Raw genomic sequence first — 15,633 nt, forward strand, 5'->3', positions numbered from 1 at the left:
TTTTCTAGGACATAGTTTCTGTAGAGCAGCAGGAGTTTATTAGAAATTCACCTTTGAGTTCTGGGCGGGGCCACTGGCACAGAACAACCCCACCTCCCATTCCCGTCACCCATAAGTGAGCGCTCACATACTCTCCCGATAGTTTAAAGCCTCTCCCAACCCAAACCTAACATTAATGGCGCAACAAAAATGATGAGCAATATTAGAACTGTCCAGCCACACTGTTTTGGGCTAGATGTCATGTTTATGTCTGCTCCTGATTAACAAAAATTTGAATAAAAACGTTCTCAAAAAAAGCGAATTCTCAGCCTAATTTTCGTGATATATGTTCACCATCTTGAGAAACATGTCAAAAACACTATTTTCATCAGAACGGGTCTATAACGTGACTTATTTTTGTATTTGCTGTAATTAGAGATCTAATAAAGTTTGGTTGGTTTGTGTGTCTTTGTTCCACAGGAGAACCACTGCCTGCGAATCAAAATCCTCGGGGACTGTTACTACTGTGTTTCAGGGCTGCCTGAACCTCGGGCCGACCACGCCCACTGCTGTGTAGAAATGGGAGTAGACATGATTGAAGCCATCTCGTGAGTGAATTGACGAGTGTCCAAAATAATCTTTCAGACCAGTAAATAAAGCCCTTTTGTGTTGTGACAGACCTTTCAAAGAGAAAACTGTGAAGGTGAATAGAGTGTATTTTGCACATGTATTTTTATCTTCGCATTTTTATGTGCATCTCCAGGCTGGTGAGAGAAGTGACAGGTGTTAATGTGAACATGCGGGTGGGCATTCACAGCGGGCGTGTTCACTGCGGGGTGCTGGGCCTGCGCAAGTGGCAGTTTGACGTGTGGTCTAACGACGTGACGCTCGCCAATCAGATGGAGGCGGGAGGGAAAGCAGGGTAAGGCCTTCCTTTTCTGCCCAATACTCCTGTCAAGACTGCTCTCATGGAATATTACAAAAACCTCTAAAACTTACGTGTTTGTTAAGACGGATCCACATCACCAAAGCCACACTGCAGTATCTGAACGGGGACTACGAGGTGGAGCCGGGGTTTGGAGGGGAGAGGAACGCTTACTTGAAAGAGCACAACATTGAAACCTTTTTGGTTCTTGGCTGCAGCCAGAAGAGGGTTAGTGTAAAACACACACATGATCCTCATCATCTGCTCAAACACTTCAGAGTGTCAAACTAGTGCCGTATTTCACACAAGCAGTATAATGGTTTGTCACCTGGCTCACAGAGAGTTACTTGTTAAAGAAACTCTTCTTTTTTTCAACTACCAGAAAGAGGAGAAAGCCATGATGGCGAAGATGCAGAGAGTACGTGCAAACTCTGCAGATGGGCTGATGCCACGTTGGGTGCCAAACACATCATTCTCCAGAAGCAAGGAATCCAAACTCTACAACAGAATAGTAAGATGCATATTCTTTTTTATTGTGATTATGATTTTCTGCATTCTGTTAAATCAGTATTGTTTCAATTTCTATTTAAGCCTTTAAAGATCATATTTAAGTCTTTTGTAAAATCATTTCCTGTGGTCTTTTAATTATGATTATGCTGTTTTTAACCATAATAATAATTTTTAAAAAACTGTGTAGTTTTCTAAGACAGTTTCTATAGAGCAGTAGTGGTTCATTAGAAATCCAATGATGTCAGAGTTCAATTTAACTAATGATTCATTTTTTGGCAAAAAAAAAAACAAAAGAATGTTAGTAGCACAAATGGACAGACATTTTTTCTTTAAAATAAGTCCGACATCAACTATTGCAATATATTTTAATAGAGAAGGTTTTCTTTTTTTAAACATTGTAGTCATAGATTTTTGAGTCAAGCTTGAACAGCTGTCAGCAAGTATTTTAGGCTCTTCTCTGACTTCTAAATTTCTGTTACCATTACAAAAATCTGAACAAGCATATCATCCTGATAAGCAAATGCCTCAAATATAAGCGAGCATTGTGAGCTTCCCTGCTGCTGGAATGTCAGTGTATGCCAACATGCTGACATGTCCACAGAGTTAAGGTAGAATCCCAGATTAATCCTAGAATTGACTACCATGGCCTTATCTTGCACACATGCTTGAGAAATGTTTTTAAGAAATGTTTTCAACCAAGAATAGATTATACTTATTTTTGGAAATCTGTGTTTTTGTTTTGAATGGATGATGTTCAAGATCTTAACCAATACAAAAGATTATAAAATCCCTTTAACAAATCCCTAATAACATGGCCTTGCAACAGATCTAACCCTCCTCCCTTAAATCTGAGTGTGTCCATATTTCTCATGATAAATGATGCAGGGATCTTCAGAGTGTTTTACTCTTCTCTGTTATCCAGAGGAAAGCAGAGAGTTTGAGTTAGAGTCTGGCTTTGACCTATTTCATGTTTTAAAAGGAATCTGAAATGAATTATAGGGAGTTCTTGGATTTTTGGAGCAATGCATTAGTCTTTTTTATTGCTAAATTCTACAAACTTTTAAAAGCTATTTTTGAACATTATTTGTAGATTTTTCCAGCTTTTTTTTGGTTCTAATCCTAGTCATTGTCTCTTTGGGAAATCCATGTTCACAAATACAACTGCCACCATGTGATAGGGGAGCATTGATAGAATCTTCAAGATGTCATGCCGCCGCCTGATTCTTGTAAAAATTGTTGGCGTGGTCAAATATGTAGATTGCAGCAGTCAGGCGGCTGTTAGGCGCCGTGGATGACGGCATAACAAAATCGGCCTACAGCTGGGCAGTGGCAGCCAGATCACCGGCCAGCAGCAGCTCTGATTGGACGATGTGCAAATGGTTCTGGACAATTATACATTGGCCGCCAGGCGACTGGGAGTATAAAAAGTAGCCCATTCTGCACCACTGGTCATTCGTTGCTCAGATTGTTAGCACACAATATAATCTTGTCTGTTTACAAATTTACACATTTTTAGACAACATAGCTAAATCAGAGTGATAATCCAGGGAAAAGGTCGGGGTGGGCAGCTAAGAGGCAGTCAGGTACAGGATCAGGAAACAGGTGATCAGGTCAAAGAGAAATGCCCTGTATGTAGGCAGAAAGGCTCGAACAATACTTCGCACTGAGTGTGGTCTGAACAGAGCTTGAATGTTCTGTGGCTGATTAACTGATGAGAGTCAGGTGTGGAGACATCCAGGCACTGTGTGCTGGGGTTGATGGGAGATTGAGTGCAGTCAGGACTTGGCAGATGGCACCCTCCTGACAGTTATCAATGCATGATCAGTTTTGTACAACATCAATACCGTCTCCCCATTTGGATCCATGGTTGTCGGGACAAAAGCCCTCGTTGTGTGCCTCCGCTGCTACCATGAGATTACTAATAATCAGTCAGTGCAGTTAAAATGAAAATCATGGTTTAAAGAAAATGCCTCACCTAAGGTTTCGTCTGAAATGAATACACTGGGGACCAAGACCCCCCACACATCAAATACATTGAATGTAAGATCCTTTCACATGGACATGGAAAAATCACAGCTCATCTGCACAAAGCTTCTCGACTAGCTGCTCTCCTGCTTCGTTTTTAGGGTAATTTTAGACAGCGCTCTTCAAATGTGAACTTTCAAGCTACAATGTGACATAAAAGGAAAGGATGTGCAGCACAGGCCTGGAAGAGACAATAGAAATGTGAGATGAGGTATTGATTTGTTCCATCAAACACAGCAGTGGTGGAAAGGCTTCCAGGGATTGTTAGTTTGTTATTTACACCCCCAAAAGAGGCTGCAGATATTTTCTGGTCCTTCACTTTCTTTTTCCCTCCCCCTTTACTTATAAAGTCTCATTTCCTTTTTACTCTCCTCCCCTCTCTTCCTCCCTTGTCCTCTCCCTCTCAAAGGGTTTGAGCCCTAGGGGCAAAGAGGGTGTAATTTGAAGCCTCCAAGCATTAATTAAAACATCAGTCTGGCTCACAGGGATTAACTGTGCAGATGTCTGAGTCTCTGTCTATTTTCCTGTTGTATCATGGTTGCAAAATAATGTATCGGTTTCCTACGCTCTTCTCCCTTGTGTTTTTTTTCCATGTCTTCTTCTCATACATGTGCTCTAATGTTTTTGCTTTTCCTCAGGGCCTTGTTGCGGCATCCAGCAAAGAAAAGTGAGTATTTTGACCTTAGTTATTGTTGTTAGGGCGGCTTCTGTTATGAGAAGCTGACTGGCAGACTGTATCTGTAGCACTTTGTCTTCAGAGCCCACTGTTAGTTTTATTCAGTTAAATCCAGTGCGGCACTAATACTACATTAGCTGTGAGTCTTGCTGCCTGTCATAACACAGGCAAAATCTCTCCCATAAACATTCACACACATATGAGCTCTCAGCACGCAGTTATTTCTGCTTCCTGTGCCTCACAGTCGATGCACTCAGGAAGCCTTCAACCCTGAAGAAGAGGTGGATGAGTTTCTTGGACGGGCCATCGATGCGCGCAGCATTGACCAGCTGAGGAGAGATCACGTCAAGAAGTTCCTGCTCACCTTTCAGAGAGCTGACCTGGAGAAGAAGGTTGGTTTAAGTTCTCCTCTGAGTGTGACCAATTTTCTCCTGAGCTAAATGTAATTCTCTGATTTTAGTTCTCCAAAAAGATGGACGACCGCTTCGGAGGATATGTGGCGTGCACTCTTCTTGTGTTCTGTTTCATCTGTTTTATTCAGATAATCATTTTTCCAAAGTAAGCGGGCTCTCTGACAAATTGCATCCTCCTAGATACTAAATTATCCATAGAAAATGAGCTGTTTCTTATTATGAGCTTCTTCTTTTCCACAGAACAACACTTATGCTTGGCCTTTACATCAGCATCTTCATCATCCTCACAAACATCCTCTTCCTCTGTGCCATCTATTCCTGTGTCAAAGTAGGCAGCAAAAATCTTCCGTTTTGATTCTTTCTGTAGATTTTTTTAGATAACAGTGATTATTAAACATGTATGTCTTTAAAGTCCCACTCCATATATGTATTTTTTCTATTTTAAAAGCGTTCCCAGTGGTCTTTTAATTGGGATTTTGCAGTTATGTCATTTTTTCAAGACCTATTTTCTGTAGAGCAGCAGGAGCTCATTAGGAATTTGCCTCTGGGTTGTGGGCGGGGCTGTTAGCATGGAAGAAACCTACATTCATATTGTAAAATTCCTTTGTTTATTAGCTTACAGACCCTCACAGTCCCAATTTAACATTAGCATTTAGATTCAAAGCAGAGCAGAACCTTGCTTTTTCAAACTGTGTTTTCATTTGCTCCTTATCCAATACAATTTGAATGAAGAAATACTCAGAAATGCTGTTTTCAATCTTAAATTATTCTATATATTTATTCCATCAAGAGAAAAATGGTACAAGAACATGCTAATAACACCTGAAACATTGTTTTAATGGAGTGGGTCTTTAATCACCATCATTCACTGCATTAAGTCTTTCTTCTCTGATCTCTTCTTTGCTGCCGGTATGAAAGCTCTTCCCAGCTGCCTTGCAAACACTTACCGGAAAAATAATCCATTCTCGAGCAAACAGGACATTGGTGGGCGTCTTCACCATCCTCCTCCTCTTTGTCTCGTCTTTTGCTAATATGGTAGGCATCGGAATCCATGTAGTTGTTTTTCAATCACCTATCAGTGGCATTGTGTGTACATGTTGATTCACAAACTAAACTTTGGTGTTCTATTATGAATTTTCTCAATGTTGTCGTGAACAAAATTAAATATTTCTGCCCTATTTGTGCTTTTAATTTAGACTATGTTAGCATATTGAAAGATAAGATTATATAATCTTGTATGACTGAATCATCTAATGTACTTTAATCAACATCAAATTTATAAATTCGCTCATGTTCTGGAAAATGGAGACCATATTTCCTAGTTTCTATGTAATAATTGGCAAATTTGTGAAAAATGTCACGTAATTTAACTTTTTCCCTCATGTCTATCTTTACCAAAATAGCTCAAAAACCAAGTTACTACTCACTTCAAATCATGTTTTATGTAAAATATAATAAAAGTTAAATAATAACATTAATAGATTTTATTTTTTGTATAAACAGAACAAAAAGAACATCATAGATTGGGTCTCTCCTTCTTGGTTTCATTGAATTTACGAGGATAAGTGGCAGCCAGGTGTGTGGCTCATCAGCCTGAAGTGACCCGATAACCTGCAGGTGTTAAGTTCTGTTAAAAAACAGATGTTTGCTGGTCTCCAGCAGTCAGGTGTCCATTAGCAACTAAAAGAGGGGCGGAGTTATAAGAAATTGGATTAGAGAAGCATTTGTTGATGCTCATTAACCTGGAAAAGCTCATAAAACTGTTTCCAAACAGCCGGGAGGTCATGACTCTACAGCGCTGACAGAGATTATTCACAAGTGGAAGAAATCTAAGTCAACTGTCGATTTTTATGGAGTAAACAAATTTAACCCAAAGTCAAAAGCCACAATCTGTGTGACCCTAGAGGCCCCAGTGAGCACGTTTGAAGGTTAAAGTGTTTATTGTTTGTTTGGAAGGATTCAAGTTTAAATCCTCCTTCTTTATTGGCCCTAATGTCCAACACAATGTTTAACGAAAAACAAAGACAGCATTTGAGGACTCCATGTCAAGCATGGTGGTGGAGGAGTCATGATTTAGGTTTGTTGCACAATCACATGGCTTGGAAATATTGCAGTTATCTAACAACCACGAACACCTGCATATACCAAAGTATTCCAAAAACACCCAACAGTAAAAACTGGATGAGAATGAATTAAAAGAGGTTGATCCAAATAATATTTAAACAGACCAAGAAAGTCTTAGTCGCTGCTAAAGATGATCCACAAACTACAGAATCACTGAATCATACTCAGATTTACCTGGAATAACCCCAATAAAACCTATATTTGTTTCAAAATTGTATTATTATTTACATACAAAGATTTTAAAGGTACTCCCTGTACATAACAAATATATAAAGTAATAGAATAATCTTTATTTGCATAATTTCAGTTATTTTTAAAACAAAACTAAATACAAGTAAAGAAGGAGAGGACTATGACAATACTCAAACAAATAAATTAATCAAACAAAATCAAACTTAATTTATGGCCAAAATTTTATGTTTGGTTCACATGAAAATAAAGCAAAACCACTTGTCATTCATTCTAAGTATATGATTGACATGTTTCCAAAATTATGTAAATATCCAGGCTATCATCAAAGCTTCGAGGTAGAGATAAACCTGTTGCCTCATGCCTGTACACATAAAAGTTACTGATAAACCTTTTTTTTTGTTAGCTTGTTGGTAATTTTAAACCTGACAAGCTTCTAAGACAAGAGAAGTTCAAATGTTTGAGAGTCTTCCATAGCTTGTGAAGAGTAAAAAAAAGGTAAATATTTAGTTTAAATTATGTTTAAGGCATTTGGTTTATTTGGACAATCAGAAGTTCGCAGTATTTGTAAAAATAAACTTTAAGCATTAATATATATATGTATATTAAACATATACTTTGAAAGCTTCCTGGCTTGTTAATTCATTTTATTTATTTTTTAAGTTTTGTTCTTATAAAATAGCAATTGTGTGCATGTTGGTTCTGATTTTCTCTTTTCTTTACAGTTTGCCTGCAGCAGAGACAAACTGAAGGAGTGTGTAGCTGAAGAGCTGAACACATCCGTGAATCTCTGCCTGCTTCACAACCTGACCAAGACAGCAGAGGACGGTCTGACTCTGTGTTTACGTCAAACCATGCCCTGCCATTTCCCTGAGGTTAGGCTTATAACATTTAAGTCTGCAGGTGTGGGAGCAAGTCTTTGCTCACAGAGTTGTATTAAAGTACTCTGTATAAAAAAATACATGTTGGGATAGTCACCTTAAGCCTTGCTCCTTCTCCCCCTTTGTTGTCTGGTTTTTGCTGCAGTATTTCAGCTACAGCGTGCTGCTGACCCTGCTGGCCTGCTCTGTGTTCCTCCACATCAGTAGCATAGGTAAGCTGGCTCTGATGCTGTTCATCCAGCTCACTTTCCTTCTACTGGTGGAGTGGCCTCAGGTTGTTTTGTTTGACAATGCAGACCTGCTGCTGGTAGCCAACACACTGTGAGTCCCTTCCCATAAATACCCAGTCTTATGCAAACAAATACTCTGTCTTTCTGAGTTTCAGTCTGAATATTAAAGCTTATCTGCTGTTTCAGTTTGGAATTGACCTCGTTTTATTTTTTCAATAATGTTTAGTACTATAGACGACCCACTTTCTCCAATTAAATTCTATTTTTTGAAAATGTTCTCATTCTTTTTCCTTAGGCAATTATCACCTGTCAATGACTCCTTACAGCAGTAAGTTCTGTGTTTTGTTAAACATGAAAGGCTCAGCTTTTTTGTTAGAATGACCTTTTTTCCTATTTTTGTTGCAGAATTGGTTTCAATGAAACTAGACAAGAGTGGTGAGAACTTGTCATTTATTCGTCACTTTTTTGTTGGATCAGTTAACTCCAAAAACTCATTTATTGCTCATCTTTTCCTCCCCAGCCTGGATAGTGTGACTCAGGTACCCCTGAAGGTCATGACCCCTGTTGTCCTGATGGTGTTTGTGCTGGCTCTCTACCTGCATGGCCAACAGGTGGAGTCCACTGCTCGTCTTGACTTCCTCTGGAAGCTGCAGGTAAACAAAATAACAATATAATCTATAACAGAAGTTATCTTTCACTAGAGACTTTTGCTTTAGCATAACATAGAGAGCATTATGGCAAGCAGGGCTTTAGACTACAGTCACACACGCTAAATTGCCAAGGTGTGGCCACCTAAATCCAAGTTTTTAAACAAATTCAGGAGTTGGCCGCGCAGCAGAATTTGTAATCAGGAGGAGGCAGTCCTATTTTTATATGCCTTGGGTTTTAAGAAAAAGTTATTTTTTTCTTTTTTTTTTTTATTAAGTTCAAATTTAATGGTGACCAAACAATTTTTTAATTAAGTGGCCAGTTTGGAGGTCACGCTGTGGCAGTCCAGAGACAGTTGGGTGACAGGAAGGCAGCAGCACAATGACTGATTGGTAGGAGGGTCTCCAAGGTCTCCAAAATCGTCTGATGATTGGCCGATTTCAGCTACCACCCACTCCCACCCCCACCTTCTGTGCTGCTGTCCCACCTATACATTCTCACTCCCATCTCATTATATATGGACGTATAGTTCAGGCCCTCTTTGTGTCACTTTTTGATGTTATGGGTGTCTACAACTTGTCGTTTTTTGACGTTCTGGCTGTCAGATCTCCATTCCTGGGAGTGATGTAATGGACAATGTAACTGACACAGAACCAGTACCAGGTTAGGGTTAGGGTACCTGACCTCTGATTACTGTATGCATTTTTTCCCTGTCTGTGGCCCGGTACCAAGCGGCCCTCAGACCGGTAGCGGTTGGCGGCCTGGATGTTGGGGACCTCAAATTTAATGGGAACAGCCAGCACGGCAAAAAGCGACAAGTTAGGGACACCCAAAACATCAAAAAGTGATGCGGAGAGGTGATGGGAGGGAGAATACTTTGACCCCCACTGCCACTGTCCGATTGTTAGAAATTGTACAGTAGCAGCACAGGCACTCGACGAGGGCTGTTGACATGGGCCAGGGGCCCAGCGATGACCAAACGTCAATCTGGCGATCCCAGCCACCACGGGTCCAAATGGAGAGTCGGCATTGATGTTGCACAAAACTCTCCATGGTAATGATAGCACCACAATGACTCAGAGACCTGAACATTGACAAACTGCAGTTGATGATGAGAAGAATTCAAAGAAGACAGAACATTTTGCCGTCTTGGGAGGCATGTTGTCTAAAACTGTGTAAAATTGTAAATTAACAAGATTATGATGTGTCCTCAAAATCTGAGTTGCGAATGACCAATCAGTCAGTCTTATAACATGAGTCCTGAAACTGAACCAAAGTAGATTTTATTTGTCTTACATTTTATCAGTTGCCCTCTGTGTAACTTGCCAGCATGTTTTTAGCAGTAGCTTGCAGTATTTAAGTAATTCCTGTCAGATGACTGTATGACTGAGCAACTTGATGCTTCTTCCTCCCACCACAGGCAACAGAAGAAAAGGAGGAGATGGAGGAGCTGCAGGCATACAACCGCCGCCTTCTCCACAATATCCTGCCTAAGGATGTGGCGGCTCATTTTCTTGCACGGGAACGTCGGAATGATGAGTTATATTACCAATCTTGCGAGTGCGTTGCTGTCATGTTTGCATCCATCAGCAACTTCTCTGAGTTTTACGTGGAGCTGGAAGCCAACAACGAGGGGGTGGAGTGTCTGAGGCTGCTTAATGAGATCATCGCTGATTTTGATGAGGTAAAATCTAGAGTCATTAATACAACTCAAATGTAGGAAATGGAATTTCATTCTCCACAGTTTTTCTGATTTTACTGTACTCGTGACTATTATTTGAAAGACACTTTCCTGATGCACGCTTCTTTTCATGGCGGTTGACTCTAGATCATCAGCGAAGAGAGGTTTCGTCAGCTGGAGAAAATCAAAACCATTGGCTCTACCTACATGGCCGCCTCCGGCCTCAATGACTCCTCCTATGACAAAGAAGGCCGCTCGCACATCCTGGCTTTGGCAGACTATGCCATGAGACTTAGGGAGCAGATGAAATACATCAACGAGCATTCCTTCAACAACTTCCAGATGAAGATTGGTAAGCCTGGAAGATTGAGGAAATTGTTCCTGAAACATAAATCTTTTTTTTTTTTTTTTATAGACTTCAAAGGAGATGTGTAGCTATGATGAGACGAAGCATTAATGTCTAGTTTTATTATCATAATGAATCTGATGCCCTGATAGTCCTCCTATGTGTTCTCAGGGTTGAATATGGGGCCTGTTGTAGCAGGGGTGATTGGAGCCAGAAAGCCGCAGTACGACATTTGGGGGAACACGGTGAATGTGGCCAGCAGGATGGACAGCACAGGTGTTCCAGACCACATTCAGGTGAGTAACAAGCATTTAATTGTCACATTAAACAACTGACAGTGCATGAATTTGCCAAGTCAGACAAAACAAATTCCTTTGCCAGCAGTAAATACTCTGAATAAGTAAGAAGGCCCAAATCCCACCTGCATCCTTCCTTGCTTGTTATCCTGGTGCATGCTTGGGTTTTCTCCGGGAAACCCCAACTTCCCCCAAAAAACATGCTTTTTAGATTGTCTGGCAATTCTAAATTATCTCTGAGTTGTGAGTGTGTGGTTGTCTGTTTATGCGGCGTCTTGGCAAACCTGTCACCCACAGTAGCTGGATAAGCTCCAGCATTCCCATGACTCAACGCAAGACGTCGCCAGTTTGGAAAAGTTCCAAAACAACGATAAATCATCAAGTATATCTACTAAAACCAAATTGTATTCCAAAAGAATGAATGTTTTAGCAAAATGAATTACAGTACATATTTTTTTGTTTTTTTGTTTAACTGAACAATGATTTCTTAGACAACAACAGCAGTTTCCTTTGTCTAAAATCTACCAGAACATATGTTGCTCCAAAAGCCCTTTTTGGTGGACAGGAAGCCTCATTTGAATATCTTGAAGGGATCATATAACTATGAAAGCATGAGCATCCTCTGTGGTGATACATTACTCCATACTCCCCAGGGAGGCAAAACTGCAAACAAACATTACAGCAGATGCTGTCAATTATCCTGATATGAGTACAGCAGATGAACTCAATGCTAAGATTAGTTTGGCCAATGCTGCCATCTGTAGTTCAGTATATGTCACTACAACTTAATTTAGCTCGACTTTATGCTTCCTTTATTGTTAGTTGACTTGTGAAGTATTTATTATTATACCACTGTTTAGCATTAAAATGTGATAATGGACACCCTAAAAAGTCTGAATGTTCTATATAATTTTGCTGCAACAGAAGCTTGGATCATAGGTGGACATACATTTTTCCATCATTTATCACAACAGCAAGACAGTAGAAAAGATCTGTATCCTTCAAAGACTCACTCCAGTGAAAATCATGTTTTAACCATGTTCTTGTAGCATTTTCTCATGATGGAGGTCATATATATATATATATATATATATATATATACACAAGAATGAAAGGTTAAAACTGCATTTCTGAGCATTTCTTTATTCAAATCAGAATGAATCAGGAGCAGAAGAAAATAATACCATTTGAATAAGTTTTCTTGTGATATACGCAGCAAGTGAAGTGGGCGGGTCAAAGTCTCACTGCTCCGCTCTGTTCCGATTCATCCACTTACAGATAAATACATATTTGTTTATTAATACATACATTTTCCTTGTCTGAGCTCAAAACTGTACAGATGGATCGCTCTAATATCGCTCAGCATTTTTGTTGCACCGCTAATGTTGAATTGGGGTTGTAAGGGGGTGTAAACGAAGGGATGATGGGACATCGGTGGAGGCTTACTTCTGTGCCAACAGTCCCGCCCACAACTGAGAGGCAAATTTCTGATGAACTCCTGTTGCTCTACAGAAACTATGTCCTAGAAAACAGTTTATTTTTCCTAATTATAATTAAAAGACCACTAGGAGTGTTTTTACAATAGATCGAAAGATAATTGAGTGAGACTATTATGGACATGACAGTCTCTCTATTAACTGCAATGTTGCCTTTCATTTGAAATAGTTTGTTTTCTGTCGTTCTGTTTCGCCTACCTTATTGCTTAATACAGGGTGAATACGTGTTTATAAATAATTTGATTATTAATTAAAAATAGCAATTTTTTGTTAAAATGTATTTATATGATCAGATTTGATTGTGGAGGTTCCTTGTGCTAAAAGCGATCTAGGAAACTTGTGGGCTTTGTTTCTTGACCAACATGAAGTGTTAAGTATTATGCATTACTCAGTTAATCTGTTTTTTTTAATTATGTTAAAAATATAAAAGAAAATATTTTAAAAAATATTAGGGCTGATAAAGTTAACACATTAATGCATGCAGTTAATCAAAAAGAATTATCGTGTTAATATGTATTAACTCAAATGAATTACACCTTGTGAAGAAACAGATCTTCGCTTTGCCTCATAATTCACTTCGTAAGGTATTATCCTACTTATACCATCGTCACTTACTAAATAAATAAATATTCAATCAGTTTTTAGAACTTTACCCTTGTTATTATTTTGGTTTAGATCGCTTTCTTAAAAAGTAGACTATTTAATCCGTGGTTCGGCATGTTGCCACGATAACATGACAACACATCGCTGATCCTCGACTGGAGCTGGAGAGGAAAGCGATATATGTACTGATGTTTAGAGAACAAGTTCACCAAAATTTACTCTTCTGGTTTAACATTTAATTAATGTAAAAAAAAAAAAAAATGAAGAAACATTTTCACTCTGGCCTCTTCTTGTTCAAAAGCCGCATATTGTCGTATAAAGTTTAGCTAGGAAAAATAGTGTGAGTTATCCCAACACAAAAGTGTGATTTATCTGATTATTTTTTTATCAATTGACAACACTAATTAAAAATAAATGTAGTTTCGTGCAATTTCATATTATGAATATTCGCAGATAATAACTGGTCGACAAATACTGTAACAAAAAAAATATTAATAATTGTGATTAATTTTTTTCCAGGTTTACGATTAATTTGTCATTTTTTTTTAGTTGATTCCCAGCCCTAAAAATATATAGCAATGATAGATAAATCCCCCAAATGGTTGAAATATGCTGAATGTTTGTCCGTCTCTTTTCACAGGTGACTACAGACTTGTACCACATGCTGGTCAACAATGGCTACCAGCTGGACTGTCGAGGAGTCATCAAAGTGAAGGGGAAGGGGGAGATGACCACTTACTTCCTCACCAGTGGTCCTGCAGGCAGTTAACAGACCAGCCAATCGCCGGCTCACTTCCACTGCGTTATTTCAGCAGACAAACTGAGGGTTCAGCTCGGCGGCGAGATCTGAGGCGATCTGCTGACACATGGGGACAGAACTTGGCAACACAGACGAGCCAGTATTTTTGCCACAAACTGACTCTAATTCACACGTGTTTTGTGTGGTTTATGTTTTAAAGCTTTTTCCCAAGCTGCCCGAAAGATGATTAAACCCAGTTGCCTTAGGATGGAGCTAAAAATCGCTTTTGTTTCTGAGCAATACTAGTTTGTCTTGATCTGTATTTCATTTGAAGTCGTTATTTATTTTTGTGAAGACAAAGTCTTTCTTAAAAGGAAATATGCAAGGACCACATGAAGGAGAATAACCAAAGAACAACTGTTTGTTATGAAACACATATTTATGATTCCGTTAAAATACAAATAACCTACTTGTGCTATTCCTCTTTTGAGAAAACAGGCCACGGCAACTTCTCTGTCAATGACAGGGACAAATTCCTTATTTTGTGAAATTAATAATGAAGGAGAACACAGATATGCAGCAAATCAAAGCACAAAGACCTTTACTTGGACTTCTCTGTTATCAGGACCTGCTTTGTCACATCTAGCTTGTGATCAAGCAGTTATGTCGTCCTTTCATGACTGAACTCTTGCTCTCTGCAATGTATTTTAGTTCAAACCAAAAAGTAGGAAATGAAGGACTTGTGCTAATACCACGGACATGAAGAAAGACTGTTAAACTGCTATGAAACCTTTGAAACGTGTGTGTGTGTGTGCATGTGTGTGTGTGATGACGTGTGCACATGAGGCTGATTGATGTTTGGTAAAGGGGAATACTCTAACTTTTCACTGTGAGGTTTTTATGATACTGTATGAACGTCTTTTTCATGCAAAACTGGTGAGGCATGTTTTATAACACCCTTTAGAGTTATGTTTTCATTCCGTTTTTGTGTTAACATGATTATTTGAGGAACAATGCTTCTTATTTGCCTTTTACTGAAGTTTGATTTCGACTGATTTCATTCCAAATGAAATGAGCAATCCTTTTTTTTCTCTTTATTATATTACAACACATGAAAGTAAACTGATTCCAGTTTAAGGTTTAACTGTATCAAAAGTACTTTTTTATTGTAATGTATTGATGGTGTAATACACTGCAACTGTCCAAGTCGAGAAGCAATAATCACTTTTACACTTTTTGATCCTAATTTATTCTATATGAAAGCTTATAAACTCCCCCACATGCATTTAGCTGCTTGATAACGTTGGTTAAATGTACGCAATAACGAGGATTTCTGTCATCAGTTTGAAAACAGGAAGGTTCTAGTGTATTTTAGAAAAGAATAAGCTGAATTGTTGTTTTTGTGGTTGGACTTAGCAGCCAAAGGAATAATATTCCCAATGTTAGTATTTTCAGATTTCTGTGGACAGCTGTTTTTAAGGCCTCTTAAAAGATTAGTTCTTTTGCTTCTTTTTATTCCTTTTTTGGAAACTCAGTGGACAGTCTGCCAAAACAAAAATCCCCACTCATTCAAAATCAATAAAAACCTGCTTTGTTTTGCATTTCTGTGTTCATTTAGTTTTCTGCCTCTTGATCTATACTTTTAATGCAAATTTCTAATCAACCAATCACATGGCAGCAACTTAATGCATTTACACTTTTAGAAATGGTCAAGATAATCTCCTGTAGTTCAGTTCTGTGGGTGGAAATGACTTGTTGATGCCAGAGGTCAGAGGAGAATGACCAGACTGGTTCCAGCTGATAGAAAGATAACAGTAATTCAAATAACACTGGTTACAACAGAGATCTGATGAAGAGACCCCCCCCCCCCCC

General features: G+C 38.9%; 1 protein-coding gene across 1 annotated transcript in view; it reads left to right on the plus strand.

Moving 5' to 3' along the window:
* LOC112159026 (adenylate cyclase type 6) overlaps nucleotides 1-14,311 on the plus strand; it is a 37,475-nt gene extending 23,164 nt beyond the window's left edge. Inside the window, exons 7-24 of the mRNA XM_024292815.2 lie at nucleotides 460-587; nucleotides 743-901; nucleotides 991-1,132; nucleotides 1,287-1,415; nucleotides 4,078-4,106; nucleotides 4,360-4,507; nucleotides 4,576-4,673; nucleotides 4,769-4,856; nucleotides 5,447-5,563; nucleotides 7,567-7,716; nucleotides 7,868-8,043; nucleotides 8,248-8,280; nucleotides 8,358-8,387; nucleotides 8,473-8,605; nucleotides 10,021-10,284; nucleotides 10,429-10,633; nucleotides 10,799-10,923; nucleotides 13,663-14,311. Of these exons, the coding sequence (XP_024148583.1) occupies nucleotides 460-587; nucleotides 743-901; nucleotides 991-1,132; nucleotides 1,287-1,415; nucleotides 4,078-4,106; nucleotides 4,360-4,507; nucleotides 4,576-4,673; nucleotides 4,769-4,856; nucleotides 5,447-5,563; nucleotides 7,567-7,716; nucleotides 7,868-8,043; nucleotides 8,248-8,280; nucleotides 8,358-8,387; nucleotides 8,473-8,605; nucleotides 10,021-10,284; nucleotides 10,429-10,633; nucleotides 10,799-10,923; nucleotides 13,663-13,791 (2,283 nt within the window). The 3' untranslated portion in view covers nucleotides 13,792-14,311. The remainder of the gene's footprint in view (nucleotides 1-459; nucleotides 588-742; nucleotides 902-990; nucleotides 1,133-1,286; nucleotides 1,416-4,077; nucleotides 4,107-4,359; nucleotides 4,508-4,575; nucleotides 4,674-4,768; nucleotides 4,857-5,446; nucleotides 5,564-7,566; nucleotides 7,717-7,867; nucleotides 8,044-8,247; nucleotides 8,281-8,357; nucleotides 8,388-8,472; nucleotides 8,606-10,020; nucleotides 10,285-10,428; nucleotides 10,634-10,798; nucleotides 10,924-13,662) is intronic.
* Nucleotides 14,312-15,633: the final 1,322 nt, after the last annotated feature.

The sequence above is a fragment of the Oryzias melastigma genome, linkage group LG7 (assembly GCF_002922805.2).
Source record: "Oryzias melastigma strain HK-1 linkage group LG7, ASM292280v2, whole genome shotgun sequence".
In the NCBI taxonomy this organism is placed as follows: Eukaryota; Metazoa; Chordata; class Actinopteri; order Beloniformes; family Adrianichthyidae; genus Oryzias; species Oryzias melastigma.